Source organism: Lissotriton vulgaris, chromosome 7, assembly GCF_964263255.1.
Source record: "Lissotriton vulgaris chromosome 7, aLisVul1.2, whole genome shotgun sequence".
Lineage (NCBI taxonomy): Eukaryota > Metazoa > Chordata > Amphibia > Caudata > Salamandridae > Lissotriton > Lissotriton vulgaris.
Window position 1 is genome coordinate 134,800,781 of NC_141695.1, and position 17,522 is coordinate 134,818,302.

The 17,522-nt window shown below is 42.1% G+C and overlaps 1 protein-coding gene across 5 annotated transcripts in view; it reads right to left on the bottom strand.

Annotated features, from left to right (window-relative positions):
- Positions 1-207: 207 nt before the first annotated feature.
- LOC147701006 (phospholipase A2 inhibitor and Ly6/PLAUR domain-containing protein-like) overlaps positions 208-17,522 on the bottom strand; it is a 268,517-nt gene continuing 251,202 nt past the window's right edge. For all 5 annotated transcript variants that reach the window (XM_086929829.1, XM_086929828.1, XM_086929827.1 and 2 more), the window contains exons 4-5: positions 3,059-3,202; positions 208-2,009 (exon numbers count right to left, since the gene is read on the bottom strand). In XM_086929829.1, coding sequence (XP_086785955.1) covers positions 1,816-2,009; positions 3,059-3,202 — 338 coding nt within the window. In that variant the 3' untranslated portion in view covers positions 208-1,815. The remainder of the gene's footprint in view (positions 2,010-3,058; positions 3,203-17,522) is intronic.

The following is a 17,522-nucleotide window of genomic DNA, read 5'->3' on the forward strand; positions in this document are numbered from 1 at the left end:
GGCTACAGAGTGCCTGGATATTCTCATCAGTCATTAGAACACTATAAAAACACCAATAACATAACTTTTGGAGGTCTGGGTGAGAGTTTGAACTTGGAAACTCTCAAGCTTTTACTCTTTCCTCCTGTGTAACTCAATGAATACATGCACCAACACCACACCCTTTAGTAAAATCACATTTTGACACGTAGTCAAGCGGACCCATGATAAAAGTTAACATTTCTTTAATGAAACCCCTCTTCCCCTCTATAAAGATAAACACCAATATCACACACCAGGTGTGTTATGTAGGTCACTAATATGCAACAATCAATGTAAGAACACAACCATCAGTAAGAACAGGAGCTAGGGACAGTCATATTTTCCTGTGGATTGGACTTTTGACGAGAAGTGTACCTAACAGACTCCTGGCCACTGTATATTATAGACAATGTTCTGTGCATGTGTGTCTAGTTGTCCTTAACCCCTTCGCTGCTGATGACGAGCTCAGCTCATCATCATCCACGGTGGTCGTGTGCTGATGACGAGCTGAGCTCGTCATGCAACGCGGGTTTTTGTAAATTGCCGCACAGCGGAAAAATTACTGCCGCAGCAATGTGGTTAATGTGGCAAAAGTGATCTTCTAAATGACCCTCACAAACAGCATTTAGTGCAACCACCTCCTTTTTTAACCCCTTTGCTGCTGATACTCTTCCCGCCCTAGTGCTGAGCCCTTTCCTTTTTCATGTTTGGGGCTCATCTCCATTAAGCCTTCATATATTTTTTCCACAAAAGTTATCCATGACAAATTTGTGCCACTTTTTCACATATCTTAAAGATTCCAAAGGGAATCTTTATATTGGGGGGTTGGTGTAATACCAAATAGGTGAGATTGCGACTTAGGACTCTTGAAGATTATTTGACTACAAAGTTGGTCCCACCACGCACCTTATACATGACTTTTTTTAGGAGGACAAATGAGTATTCTAATAAATGTATGTAAGTGTGTATGAGTGTATTAATGTTGTGTTGTTAAACATGACTTCACTAATTGTGAATCGCTATTGGATTCTGAAAAGATAATGTTTAGAGATTGTTGTGATTCTGACAAAGTTCTATTGACCCACTGGGGCTAATTCTTTGGCCATAACATGTAGACCAAGGATGCTAGGGTGATAACTCAAAACCTCCACTTTGGTAAAGGCTTGTACCATTGCTATTAACCTTTATCAGGGTAACCCACAATAAATAAAGACCTGTGGGTTATACCCTGGAGAGGATTAAAATAGTCTACTATATACAGCATGAAAGAGCTCCTTGAAATAAGGTTGAGCCGACTCCACTATGAGTAAGGGTCCCAAAAATGAAAAAAAATTATGAATTAACATGCACCCTGAAACTAGAGATGCAAAGTGTACCGACTTTATTTCTTCAAAAGAAAATGTGTTTTATGCTTGCACCAGAAGCATTTACTGGTTAAATCCCTTGGATGAGCTGTTGATGAACTTTGCATTGTGAAGGCAATCCAATGGGTCATTCACACATTTTAGCAGTTAAAAGAGCTAGTAGGGTAAGGAAGGAGGTCCTTTGGCTTGTCAGGACCTGATCATTTTTAGAGTTGCCCTCAGTCTCTGTTGCCTTTAGCATAAGCCCATCCTGACACTGACATTTGGAAAGGAGTGAGAGATCTGTCAAGAAAATCATACAAATCGCTGCTTAATATTCCTCCAAACATTCTGAGCACTCACTACAGTGCTAGACCTGTGAGCATATATTGCGGCACGCTTGCCATTGCAACAAGGACGAGAGACTGCAATCTACCGGCTGCAGGAGTAATCAAACAAAGACTTTGATCAGAAAGATCCCAAAGATGGCTGACTGAAGGATGCCCGGCTGAAGGCGGATGCTGCTGTCCGTGCAGGCCACATAATTTGTTACGGTTCTTTGTTGAGATGATACTGAGGTGTTTGCCATATCACAATAACTTGGAGTCGCACAGCCACGCACAGCAGCATTAGTGGTCTGAGGGCCTGCGGAGAGATGAAAAAAGTAAGAAAGTTGAGAAGGTGGGATTTGAAGGAGGGACCAGCACATGAAGGAAGAGCAAGATAAGACATGCAACCCAGACAAGGTGGATAATATGTGAAGAGTTTTTTCCCTGCAAGCTCACCTTTGTGAACCTTCTGCATAAGCAACAGCATTGCACAAGAGTTCACAATTATGAGGGCCTGGGTAATGGGACCAGTAATTCAGGTCGCTGGAGTTACTGTCACCACCTGGTACAGAATCCTCAGAGGCATAACAAACAAGCCAGTCATTTCTGAACCCTGATGGTCCTCAGTGACATGGGCATAACTGAGGATTTGGTTCACCGCATCTCCTTCCCCTGAATATATCTCATTCTGTGGCAATGTTTTTCCCAGAGATTTCAGCTGCTTTAACTCCTGTTACCATGGGAAGACCCTCCTAGTGAGGGTCGAAACATGATATTCTACCACCTTTCAAGAGTTCAGACATTACTTTTAGGAACCACAAACATTCCAAGAAAGAGGGCCACGTCTTACAACAGCTGGAGTGTTCCAAAGGCACTGGAAATAGTTTGTGAATTTCATTTTAACAGAGTAGATGCATATGTAATTTTGTTCACAAAAAACTTTTCCAAGTGAGCTCATACAGAGATGCCAATTCTTTTCTTCCACATGGAAAATATTTTTCACCATGGAGAAACTCTTTCCATTTCACTCTGACCAAATTTAAGGCTGTCCCTTTGCTTTCCATGCTATGAAGGGATTTACTCCTGCATTTGTCAGGAGTAAATGTATGGTTTTTGTTATGGAGTAAAGGGGTATGGGTCAGATGCACAAAGAGTAGGAAGCAATGACAATTAGGAAATCGGTATTTCTAATGTATGCACCTCTTTTGAGTTTCATTAGTGACTCCTAATGGGTCGGAAATACCAAAATCACATGTTCGAAAAGGAAATGGAGTTAACCCACCCACCCCCCAAAAAATTGAAGTGACCCCCAACATTAAAATTAATAGTTGAGTAAAAGTCATGTAAATGAACAGAGAGGCTTACCGGAGGTTGTTGGGAAGGAAAAACTAATGCACTCTGTCTCTGCTCCAGTACACATCATGGTTTCTGAACTAGTACAGTAAGTGGAAGATTCATCTATGCAAGATCGGCAGATGACACCGTTCTGTGTGCTGTTGGGTGATAGCACTGAAACAAAATGAAAAACGTAATTTGTACAGTGCATAGTCTGTCGACATTGTACCAGTGAGAAGGCGATGAAGAAACGAACTGGGAGACCACCTCTTTCAAAGATGGCTGATGTTAACAACTTGGGATAGTGTTGACATTCCAAGGGGTATGTTGAGTTTAGACGGGCAGGGAAACCATGGTTAATCATTTGGTATTAAGAGGTTGTAATGCAGAGATTAGGTGGTGAAGTTAGTCTAATGTTATGCCAACATCATGCAGTGCTCAGTAGATTAGATCCCGTCCGAGCGCCAAACTTTGGGCCATATGTAGGTAATCTCTATATACCGAATTTTACCAATTCGGTATTTAAGAATCGGTAAATAGTATGTGGGTAGAAATTCGGTAAATTTGACAGATTCGGAAATACACGGTATTACCAATTCGGTATTTACCGATTCGGTCATTTCCATTCATTCCTATGGGCCTGGAGGGAAGCCATTCACTATTACTGATTCAGTAAATACTGAATCGGTAATAGGGGGAGCATATTCAAGGGTGGCAGGGTGTCACATTGACACCCTGTTGCACCCCTGAATCTTGCATTTGTGCACATGTGGCGCACATACATGCCCTAAGGACATGTTTGTCTGCCACATGCCACTTTTGAAAAAGCACAAAATTGCTTTTTTAACTGTAACTTGTAGTTGGTGGTAAATACCGAATCCTTAAATCAAAAATGCACTCACTTGAGTGCTCCCTACGTAGGATTTGAGGATTCAGTCATTTACCGATTCGGTATTTTAAGAATTCAGTATTTTACTGATTCCTTAAATTACCGATTTGGTAAATTACCGAATCCTTAAATCCAGGCTCCAACATTAGAAAAAGCTAAATACCAGTCGGTAACGGGAAATTTACCGATGTTCGGCCGTTACCGACCGGTATTAAGCTACCTACATGTGGTCCAATGAGTGGCTCATTAAGTTCCACCCTTTACATACATCCCTGTTTACTCAAGAAGCAAAATTATGAGTTTGGTTTTATTTAAATCATCAGATAATATCAAACTCGTTAAATATCCAATATTCGTTAACATGGTGTTTACCATATCATGCAAACTTTGGTGCATTAAACACAAAAATCTGCATGTTATTACTGATAAAATAGATGTTATTTATCACACTCAATTAATAAGGTCCCACATGGAATGATGACTGATCAGGGGCATTAAATATTACCTCAACTCGTAATCAGGCTCAAAGGACCTGATTATGAGCTAAGGTGTTATTTATAACCAGGAAAAATAACAATAGCATGGGGTATATTATTTATCGGGTGCCATCAATAACACCTATTATGAGTTTATTGGGAATAACATGCTGATTTTGGTGTTTAACACACCTAAATCCACATGATACAGTAAAAACCTTTGGGATTCAAACATCTTATGGGGAATTTTCAGAGTACACTTCCCCGAAATGATTGATCAAAGCCTCTTCTATATCTTCCCTTGACCTAGCTAGGTCTGCTGACCCATCCAACTACAGTTCCTTGATAATGTTTTTTACTTGATCATGTTTTATCTTCCAAGTGAGTAGCTTGCCACAACCTTCACCCTAGCTAAAATGGGTCAACCTGCTCGCTTGCCAACTCTCCTGCACCCTTCTTTCCAAAATGCCTGCTAACTCAACTTTAAGGACATCGATAGCAGCAAACCCGGACTCCTGCATTATTTCTTTTTCCTGAATCTTATGTTCTACCTGCTTAATCTGATATTCAATGATAAGAATTTCAGTCCTCCGTTGCTTATTTTTATGGGACTGGATAGATGTTATCCTCCCTCTTAAAAAGGCCTTATAAGAATCCCAAACTATACCTAATGGGCCACTATCCAAGTTCTGCTAAAAAAAACATTGAGATTCCACCCCCAATTTTTCCATTGTCGCCTCATTGGCCAACAAGGTACGGTCAAAGGTCCACCTTCTTTGGTGCACTGTGTTTGGTGGAGCCAAACATAGAGAGATGGCAGAGTGATCCGACAAATGAGATCCCATTCAACTTATATCCTTAACACGGCCCTTTATAGCTTGATCAATCAAAAAATAATCGATTTGTGATTGGTGACCATATTTTTTATTGTTGAACATAGAGTTTTTTAGCTGAATCCCAAAGGGAAGAGGTGAATAGGTCAATTCTAGACTTGGAGATTAGAAATGTTATTAAAATCGGTAAAGGGAATAAGGCAGCAGGACCAGATGGCATCCAGGTAGAGATGCACAAAAAAACTAGAGAAATTACTTGTACCAGTATTGGTTCAATTGTTTACTGAGATTTTAGAAGGGGGTAAGAAGATCCCTGAACCTTGGAATGACGTCACTGTCACTCTGATCCTCAAGGAAGATAAACCACCTAACCGCTGTGACTCTTACAGGGCTATCTCACTTCTTAACTCAGATTACAAGATCATTACGTAGTTATTAGCAGATAGACTGAGTGGAGCACTAGACATGTTGCTACATGAGGAACAGAAGGGCTTTGTGGGCTGTAGCGGCATGAAGGAATTAACCTATAACTTAATTGGTGCTGCGGGCATAGCAACTACATTCGAAATACCACTAGCAGTTATTACGGTAGATGAGACCAAAGCATTTGATCAGGTTAATTGGCGTTACCTGCTGGAAATTTTACAGCTTTCTAATTTGGGGGGAAATTTCTGTAGGGCAATAGCTCTTTTATATAAGAATCGTATTGCCAGGGCTTTGGTGAATGGTAACATCTCTAATAGCTTTAACATCTATAGGGGAACCAGGCAGGGGTGCCCATTGTCTCCCCTACTTTTAAATTTGTACATTGAGCCACTAGCTGGAAATATAAGGCACCATGAGAGTATACAACCTTTTAGATTTCATGAGTGGGAGAAAAAACTACACAGACGATCTAGTAGTTTATATCTCAGATATACTGCACTGTCAATAGTGTACGACCTGGTAGCCTAGTTTGGAAGGATTTCTGTGTATGAAATCAATGAAAACAAAATAGTTGTGTTAAAGTGGAATATGGACTCGCCATTAAGCTGTGTAAAGGAAGAGATGGGATATCTAGGAATTCAAATTGTGCAGAAAATAGAACACATCCCCGAAAAGAACTTCCAAAGGGTGAAAAGGGAAACTTTTATTTAGCTGGTCTCACCTTCCTCAAACTATTTACGGCAGAGTAAACCTTGTGAAAATGGCAATCCTTCCAAAGTTATGTTTTTGTTTCAAAATATTCCATTGGCTTTTGAGAAAGTTTGTCTCCCAAAATCTCAATCTAAAATAACGAGTTTCATCTGGGCGTCGAAAGGTACGAGAATTGCCTGGAAAAATAATAGACTGCAGTTTCATAATGGAGGGATAAGACTCCCGGATTTGTGTTATTATGCTTGGGTGTTTTTTATTAAAAGGTGGAAAATGCTTATTAAGTAAGCCAGACAGCTCTGATATTGGGAGAATGTTCAAAGCCATGTTATCTGATGTATAAGGGGGTAAGCAGGAAGTCAAATATATATATATGGTGATTCTCACTATTTTAAAAAAGTAAGGCTAAAGACTTTGCAAAGTTTTGCATTAACTTGGTATAAAATCAGGAGAGACTCCCATATAAGCTATTACAGTGGTCTGGCCCCTGTTTGGGACTCCTAGGGCTCCTCAGAATGATCAAAGAAGCTGGGATAAACACCCGGGGTCAATTGATGGTTGATGGAGTACTGATCTCCTGAGAGGAGGCCCAGGAGATTGTGGTTGGGCAACTGTCAAAATTTAAATACCTGCAAATTAAAAGTTGGAGCATCACGGATGGGTTAGGTGCAGGACAATTTAATGTACTAGAATCCATAAGAAAATTGGAAGAATCCTGTGGAAAAGAGGTGGCAAGATGGTACTGGAGCTTAGTGGAGTGCTCATATGGAGACTTTATTCTGCCAGCAACACTGTGGGAAAAAAGCTTGCTGGGAATGCAGTCCTTAGACTTATGGCAAGTATCTTGTTACATGCTATACTCCACAGTATGTGCTGCATATTTACGGCCGAACCACCTTTTTTGTCTCCACAGGGTCTATTGGACGCCATATAAGCTGGCAAAATTTGCAAAAGGCACTATGCCGAGATGTCCTAAGTGTGGGGAAGAGAAAAGTAACGATGAATGTATGTCCTTGAATTTTCTGGTACTATGAGGTTTTTGGTAGGATGTGGGAAACACAATATTTTTAATACTTGGAGAACTGATCCAGGTAAGCATATCCCTTGTCTTTTTTGGACTTCCAGTTAATTATGAAACACTATCGCAAAACACAAGAACATTTACTTTTTTACTTAATATTGCTTGCCCTTAGAGAAATCTGTAAATATTGGATTAAAGCTAAGTCCCTGAATGAAGCAGAATGGTTAGCTTCTGTAAAGTATAAAGTTAAGAAGGACAGAGAGACAACACACAGACGTAATGAGTTCTGGCTCCGCTTTGAAAATTGGATGGCTCTGTGTGGCTTAGTATATCCAGAGTGACACAAGGTAGCTTAAGTCCCTGCCCTGTATTACTTTACATTGGTAAGGCATTCCATGGGCGTTTCCATGCATCCACCCATGGATTTTGGCACATACCTAGATTTACAAAAACTTGAAAACCTGGGAATGCTTCAAATTGGTACGCCTCCCCAACAGAGGAATAATAAGGAGAATATCCTCTGGTATGCCCTGTTGTTTGAACCATTCCATTTCCCTGAGATTACAATGGTTTTATCTATTTTATTGCTTCTCTGGCCTGTGCCACCATGTAATTTCCTTTTTGTATGGATGCTGCATTCTACAGCACACGTAGAAAGAGGAAAAAGTAAAATTCAGCTAAGGATTGTTTGTGTGCATGAAGGTGTGCCTTCCTGCACAAAAACAATCTTGCACCTTGGTGCAAAGATCTCTGCTTTGATGCTAGGCAGCACTCAGTGCACAAGAGCAGGGTGTGAGCAGGGCTGCATTATATCTTAGTAGATATGGGGCATTCCTGCCCTCTGCATGTGTCATGCAGCAAAGCACAGAAACTTGTCTTGCTATGTTGTATTGAGGGACATTTTGATATATCTTGTCCTGGTATCTAGCAATATACCACGTGTAGGGTTTACAGCAAAGAGGCATATTTGAATACGGTGGCTGATGAAGAACGTTTATTACTAGCTCAAAGTCTCTGTCAATATTGCCCACTTTGAGGTAAAACTACAGTGAAGCCTGAGGGCATGCAGTCCATTGTGTTTGGACCAGACTAAAACTCCATGGCCAGGAGAAAAGTACCACTCTACCATCTGTGACATTGGAAGGGCTTCCGTTAAGCTCCACTGCACCTTGGGTTGCTTTCTAACACACCTAAATCCACATGATACAGTAAAAACCTTTGGGATTCAAACATCTTATGGGGAATTTTCAGAGTACACTTCCCCGAAATGATTGATCAAAGCCTCTTCCATATCTTCCCTTGACCTAGCTAGGTCTGCTGACCCATCCAACTACAGTTCCTTAATAATGTTTTTTACTTGATCGTGTTTTATCTTCCAAGTGAGTAGCTTGCCACAACCTTCACCCTAGCTAAAATGGGTCAACCTGCTCACTTGCCAACTCTCCTGCACCCTTCTTTCCAAAATGCCTGCTAACTCAACTTTAAGGACATCGATAGCAGCAAACCCGGACTCCTGCATTATTTCTTTTTCCTGAATCTTATGTTCTACCTGCTTAATCTGATATTCAATGATAAGAATTTCAGTCCTCCGTTGCTTATTTTTATGGGACTGGATAGATGTTATCCTCCCTCTTAAAAAGGCCTTATAAGAATCCCAAACTATACCTAATGGGCCACTATCCAAGTTCTGCTAAAAAAAACATTGAGATTCCACCCCCAATTTTTCCATTGTCGCCTCATTGGCCAACAAGGTACGGTCAAAGGTCCACCTTCTTTGGTGCACTGTGTTTGGTGGAGCCAAACATAGAGAGATGGCAGAGTGATCCGACAAATGAGATCCCACTTGACTTATATCCTTAACACGGCCCTTTATAGCTTGATCAATCAAAAAATAATCGATTTGTGATTGGTGACCATATTTTTTATTGTTGAACGTAGAGTTTTTTAGCTGAATCCCAAAGGGAAGAGGTGAATAGGTCAATTCTAGACTTGGAGATTAGAAATGTTATTAAAACCGGTAAAGGGAATAAGGCAGCAGGACCAGATGGCATCCAGGTAGAGATGCACAAAAAAACTAGAGAAATTACTTGTACCAGTATTGGTTCAATTGTTTACTGAGATTTTTGAAGGGGGTAAGAAGATCCCTGAACCTTGGAATGACGTCAATGTCACTCTGATCCTCAAGGAAGATAAACCACCTAACCGCTGTGACTCTTACAGGGCTATCTCGCTTCTTAACTCAGATTACAAGATCATTACGTAGTTATTAGCAGATAGACTGAGTGGAGCACTAGATATGTTCCTACATGAGGAAAAGAAGGGCTTTGTGGGCTGTAGCGGCATGAAGGAATTAACCTATAACTTAATTGGTGCTGCGGGCATAGCAACTACATTCGAAATACCACTAGCAGTTATTACGGTAGATGAGACCAAAGCATTTGATCAGGTTAATTGGCCTTACCATCTGGAAATTTTACAGCTTTCTAATTTGGGGGGAAATTTCTGTAGGGCAATAGCTCTTTTATATAAGAATCGTATTGCCAGGGCTTTGGTGAATGGTAACATCTCTAATAGCTTAAACATCTATAGGGGAACCAGGCAGAGGTGCCCATTGTCTCCCCTACTTTTAAATTTGTACATTGAGCCACTAGCTGGAAAGATAAGGCACCATGAGAGTATACAACCTTTTAGATTTCATGAGTGGGAGAAAAAACTACACAGACGATCTAGTAGTTTATATCTCAGATATACTGCACTGTCAATAGTGTACGACCTGGTAGCCTAGTTTGGAAGGATTTCCGTGTATGAAATCAATGAAAACAAAATAGTTGTGTTAAAGTGGAATATGGACTCGCCATTAAGCTGTGTAAAGGAAGAGATGGGATATCTAGGAATTCAAATTGTGCAGAAAATAGAACACATCCCCGAAAAGAACTTCCAAAGGGTGAAAAGGGAAACTTTTATTTAGCTGGTCTCACCTTCCTCAAACTATTTACGGCAGAGTAAACCTTGTGAAAATGGCAATCCTTCCAAAGTTATGTTTTTGTTTCAAAATATTCCATTGGCTTTTGAGAAAGTTTGTCTCCCAAAATCTCAATCCAAAATAACGAGTTTCATCTGGGCGTCGAAAGGTACGAGAATTGCCTGGAAAAATAATAGACTGCAGTTTCACAATGGAGGGATAAGACTCCCGGATTTGTGTTATTATGCTTGGGTGTTTTTTATTAAAAGGAGGAAAATGCCTATTAAGTAAGCCAGACAGCTCTGATATTGGGAGAATGTTCAAAGCCATGTTATCTGATGTATAAGGGGGTAAGCAGGAAGTCAAATATATATATATGGTGATTCTCACTATTTAAAAAAAGTAAGGCTAAAGACTTTGCAAAGTTTTGCATTAACTTGGTATAAAATCAGGAGAGACTCCCATATAAGCTATTACAGTGGTCTGGCCCCTGTTTGGGACTCCTAGGGCTCCCCAGAATGATCAAAGAAGCTGGGATAAACACCCGGGGTCAATTGATGGTTGATGGAGTACTGATCTCCTGAAAGGAGGCCCAGGAGATTGTGGTTGGGCAACTGTCAAAATTTAAATACCTGCAAATTAAAAGTTGGAGCATCACGGATGGGTTAGGTGCAGGACAATTTAATGTACTAGAATCCATAAGAAAATTGGAAGAATCCTGTGGAAAAGAGGTGGCAAGATGGTACTGGAGCTTAGTGGAGTGCTCATATGGAGACTTTATTCTGCCAGCAACACTGTGGGAAAAAAGCTTGCCGGGAATGCAGTCCTTAGACTTATGGCAAGTATCTTGTTACATGCTATACTCCACAGTATGTGCTGCATATTTAAGGCCGAACCACCTTTTTTGTCTCCACAGGGTCTATTGGACGCCATATAAGCTGGCAAAATTTGCAAAAGGCACTATGCCGAGATGTCCTAAGTGTGGGGAAGAGAAAAGTAACGATGAATGTATGTCCTTGAATTTTCTGGTACTATGAGGTTTTTGGTAGGATGTGGGAAACACAATATTTTTAATACTTGGAGAACTGATCCAGGTAAGCATATCCCTTGTCTTTTTTGGACTTCCAGTTAATTATGAAACACTATCGCAAAACACAAGAACATTTATTTTTTACTTAATATTGCTTGCCCTTAGAGAAATCTGTAAATATTGGATTAAAGCTAAGTCCCTGAATGAAGCAGAATGGTTAGCTTCAGTAAAGTATAAAGTTAAGATGGACAGAGAGACAACACACAGACGTAATGAGTTCTGGCTCCCCTTTGAAAATTGGATAACCCCTTTGTAATGTGTGAACAACTATTGTCCTATGATTATGCCTTTATACCATGTTTGCTTGACAACGCCGGTGGTGGCCTTGAGAGGGTCTGGTTGTTTGATGGGCTTCCTATGGTCAGAGTAATAGAAGCAAGGTATAGAGTAACCCATCTTAGGTCTAAACACAAAATGGCTCCGGAGGGTGCTATATTCAGGCAGAGCTCGACGCTCTGCTTCTTTATTCCTTGTGCGGACGTAGGTTGGTGAGAGATGATCCAGTAAAACCGTATGTTTTCCCCTGGTAAACTTCAGCAGGCTTGATTATCATCAGATGCGTTACATATCTTCACACTCATAATTATGCATTAAACAGGAGTTTACACATGGGATGCAAATGTAATAAGGCCCCTAGAGATGCGGAAAGAAAAGCTTTCTGTAGTGAAGTAGTGTGAAACAAGACAGGATACCTGGAGTCAGATTTATTAGGTTCTTATGTTGCCCTTGCATCACTCAAGGTGGCAGGAGGCAACGCGAGGGCTTAAGTAAATGTTACTAAGCCAGGCAGAGCCACTTTACATGGCTCTGTGTGGCTAAGTATATCCAGAGTAACACAAGGTAGCTTAAGTCCCTGCCCTGTATCACTTTGCATTGGTAAGGCATTCCATGGGCGTTTCCATGCATCCACCCATGGATTTTGGCACATACCTAGATTTACAAAGACTTGAAAACCTGGGAATGCTTCAAATTGGTACGCCTCCCCAACGGAGGAATAATAAGGAGAATATCCTCTGGTATGCCCTGTTTGAACCATTCCATTTCCCTGAGATTACAATGGTTTTATCTATTTTATTGCTTCTCTGGCCTGTGCCACCATGTAATTTCCTTTTTGTATGGGTGCTGCATTCTACAGCACACGTAGAAAGAGGAAAAAGTAAAATTCAGCTAAGGATTGTTTGTGTGCATGAAGGTGTGCCTTCCTGCACAAAAACAATCTTGCACCTTGGTGCAAAGATCTCTGCTTTGATGCTAGGCAGCACTCAGTGCACAAGAGCAGGGTGTGAGCAGGGCTGCATTATATCTTAGTAGATATGGGGCATTCCTGCCCTCTGCATGTGTCATGCAGCAAAGCACAGAAAGTTGTCCTGCTATGTTGTATCGAGGGACATTTTGATATATCTTGTCCTGGTATCTAGCAATATACCACGTGTAGGGTTTACAGCAAAGAGGCATATTTGAATACGGTGGCTGATGAAGAACGTTTGTTACTAGCTCAAAGTCTCTGTCAATATTGCCCACTTTGAGGTAAAACTACAGTGAAGCCTGAGGGCATGCAGTCCATTGTGTTTGGACCAGACTAAAACTCCATGGCCAGGAGAAAAGTACCACTTTACCATCTGTGACATTGGAAGGGCTTCCGTTAAGCTCCACTGCACCTTGGGTTGCCTTCTGCAGCCTGCTGGGTGGGTAGCTACACAAATGTAGGTCTTGTTGTACCATCATCCCAAATCAGTAGTGGTACCACTTTCACATTTTGTAATGGGAAGGGCTTTGTCCTAGCCCTGAATGCATACTCTTGTGAAATGTCCACCCTGAGATCACCATCATAGTCACTTGGGTAGAGGCGTTCCTTTGGGGAGCTTGGCAACCAATGGTCCATGCTGACCTCCATGGGGATTAGTTGCCCCTTAAGCCTCTCTTTGGAGAGGATTAAATAAAAGAGCTCTCTGCCAAGGGCCTATAGTCATTTCACTGAATATATAGAAAGAAAGGTATCTCTTTAGGTGGCTGCCAGGTGGCTGATGTACGACCATAGGCATGATGTGATTTGGCCAGCATTCATGTAAGCCTGCAAGCTGATAACGTGCTACTACCACAATCATCTTGTGTTTGAGTGATGCTACACTGCATCTTTATGATGCTTCTAAATGACTATCAGGTTGTCCTACCTATGAGTACTTTTGGAGGAAACACTGATTGAATTGTCATTCACCCGGTCTAGGACACCACCTCACTCTCTAAAGAAGGGCCAGCCAAAAAGTATTTGCAACAGTTCATCCAGTGTCTGCAGAACTATCAGTTCTGAGTTGAATTTTGGAGATATAACTGTACCTCATTTTCCACTGCTGCATTTTATGCCTTTAGTATTTCTCTTCGCTACAAGACGCAAACCAGTTGTCCTTTAAAAACACATTGTATAATTGTTACAACCATCCTCATATCTATATATTCACCACAAATATCTTTGGGTTGGGCCCAGCCTTCTCCATCCACAAGAATCCAACAAGCAGCCCTTCCACTTTGACTTCTTTCTGTATGATATCTGGAGGCAAGGCATGCAAACTCCTTTGCCACTTCATCGCCTACCTAGGACTATGTGACAAGCCACCAGGCCAAATATACAGAGAGAAAATCAAATCTCCTTCTGGGAATGAGTAGAACAAAAAGCTCTTTTGTCCAGCGAATATAGTTGCTTGTTTTCTTCACTTATATTTTTCTCTAGTATTTTCTAGTGCTATTCGCCACATAAATGTCTAGACAATTGGTATTGGACACTTGAGTGGTTGTCTCAGTTAGTACTGCAGGGCATACTGCAATTATTTGCTCTCTCTAGCACCTTTGAAACCCAAGGGAGTAACTACAAGGAGAGAGTGGTAGGCATCCTGTCCCCTCTCCTAGTCACAGAAGATAAGGACATTTGGCCAGTTGAAGACCAGATCTATGAGGTTGCATGAATGCCATTTGAACAGATGTAAATGGATTAAAATTGAGCAGGCCTCAGAGGTGGGTTTTAGGATGGATCATTTATTTTCTCTTTGGTCAGAGTAGCCTCTCTTCTCTGAATCCCTGCAGTTATACATGCTTGTGGAGTTGCTCAGGGCTCTTCACTGAGCTCTAACCTATTCTGATCCTATGCGGCTCCACTAGCCAAACGCTTTCCCCCAACTAGACTTTTCTCCATGTGCTATGTGGATGTCTCTCCACTCAATAAAGGACTGGATGGAAACTCTGAGGGGACACATTCCAACTCCTCCATTTGTTTCTCCACAGGAGCAGCTATGACAAAGCACAATTATTACTCAAAGTTACATGCACTCCTCCAATTCTAATAACATAAAGAAACTATATTGGTTTTCAAAACATTAATTTTTAATTGATTAAATGCCTGCTCCGGGCCTAGGGCCAGTTATAATGTTAGTCCGCCTACCGCTCAGAGACTAACCTGGACCAGATCACAGCTCCTAGACATAGGTAAGACATCCTGCTCATCTCCCACCCCCTGTAACCACCCCCCTACCCAGCCCTTACCTGCACAAATGCCTAAATTGCCCTTTCTCCCTATGCCCCGACTGGACTTCCCCCCGCAAACCCGCCTCCTATAAGCCCCCTCCGACTAAAACCTACTTCATGGGTTTAGCGAACTGCCGCTCTCTACCCTGTCACGCCAATGACATCTGGCTCCTACTATCTTCTACATCCTGGGATGCATTATTCTTAACGGAAACCTGGATTAAAGACTCTTCCAACCCAGACATTGAACTAGCTGTACCCACTGGCTACAGCTTCACTGGATTAAGCCGTGAAGGCCCCAAGACGGGTGGAGGAATTGCTGTGATCCTAAAAAATCACCTAAAAATTACCTCTAGGAAAATCCCTAACATCAAGCCTATAGAAACTCTCTACTTCTCAATCACAGACTCCACCACCGCCATCTCCTCAGGGATCTTGGTTTATAACCCCCGAACACCCCTCAAGCTGCCATTTCAGAACTACTGGCAGTCACAGCAGATCTTTCTCTTAAACACCCCCACTTCATGGTACTGGGTGACTTCAACCACCATGTGGACGCAAGCAACTGCAACCGCGCCTCGCAGCTCCTGGAATCCATGCAAAACTTAAATATGTCACAAAAAGTCATAGGCCCCACTCATACCGCAGGACACACCCTCGACCTAATTTTCTTGAACAGCGAGAAACTTTAAAACCCTCCCCCCCTTACCCCTAACTTGGTCTGATCATTACTTAATATCTTTCGAGGTCCCCTTGGCCCAAACTATCAAACAGGAGTTCGCCATTAGAACACAAGGCAATAAATGGCACAAGCTCTCATTAGCTACCATAGAGCAAATATACCATAACCATCTAAACCCCCTTCCAGACGATCTCGATGCAGCAGCATGTATATTTGACAACGACCTCATGTCCGCTATAGAGAAAATTACCCCTTTACAAACCCTTACCTCCCGCAGACAAAACCCTTCTGCCCCATGGTTCACTCAAGAACTCAGGGCATTCACAAGCAAATGCAAAAAGTTGGAACGACTCTGGAGACAGCACTATGACCCGGAAGCCAAGGCCCTTTATCGTCAAAGCCTTAAAGAGTTTCGCAAACTCAAACGCCACTCCATGGGTACCTACTTCTCAGATACTATTGCCGAGGCAAAAAACTCGACCAAGGCCATCTTTAACATAGTAAAAGACTTCACTCATCCTAGTGCACTGTCCATCCCTATTCCTATGTCCCAAGCCTTGAGTGAAAACCTTGCTAATTACTTTGAAGAAAAAATAGCCAATATTGCAGCAACTATCCTTCAGAATGGCTCCAACATTACTGAAGGCCCCACCATTAACTGCAAGTATGCATTCACAGCATTCCAACCTCTAACTAAGGATCTTGCCCTGAAGTTTTTCATGGAATGTAAATCATGCTCTCCCCTGGACCCAGCCCCGGCATTAATCATGAATGAAATCGCCCCCCTAATCATCAACCCCCTTCTCGAAATCTGGAACTCCTCTTTAATCACTGGTGTCATGCCTCCCGCCTGGAAATATGCATTACTAATCCCTATCCAAAAAAAACCAGGCTTGGATCCTTCCTGCCTAAACAACTACCGGCCGATCTCACTCTTACCCAAACCCGCCAAAGTACTTGAGAAAGCTGTTCAAACACAGCTATCACATTACCTAGAATCAAACGCTTTGTTCCTTGATACCCAATCGGGTTTCAGACCGGACTACAGTACGGAGTCTGCACTTCTCGAGGTATCCGAGTCGATCCGAGAAAGCACGGATAGGGGAGAGGAGGCCATGCTGGTCCTCCTCGACCTATCCGCGGCATGTGATACCATCTCTCATGACATACTACTGACTCGCTACATGAGATAGGCATCAGTGGGCCCCCCCTCTCATGGGTAAAATCTTTTCTCACAAACAGAACCCAACAAGTAATGCTGGGACCCTTTCTTTCCTCCAAAAAATCACTGATTTGGGGCGTCCCACAGGGCTCCGCCCTTAGCCCGCTCCTCTTCAATGTATACCTCATACCTCTAACAAAAGTGGTGGAGTCATGGGGCATCAAAGTAACTTTCTACGCTGACGACACCCAACTGGTGTTCTCTTTCAAAGAGCACTCTGAAAAATCATTCGATAACTTTCGCCACTGCATGCTGAACATCGCCTCCTGGATGTCCGCGAATAATTAAAACTCAACACAGACAAGACAGAAGTCCTATTCTTCAATGAGAAATCTCCCTTACCCTCCAATTTCTGGTGGCCGTCCCAACTCAACCCTCCTCCTGAACCAGTCCAAGCCGCCCGAAACCTAGGTTTCCAATTCAACACCTCCCTCTCCTGCAAAACCCAAGTCAACAAAGTAACATCAGCCTGTTTTGGGAAGCTACGAATGCTAAAAAAAATCATCCCCTTTCTACCTTTGGACTCTCGGAAAACAGTAGTATATGCCCTTATCACCACCCACCTGGACTACGCTAACAGCTTGTATGTAGGTGCTCTTACCTACATCATCAACCAACTTCAGAGAGTCCAAAACACAGCTGCCAGGCTGGTATGCAATATCCCTTACCGCC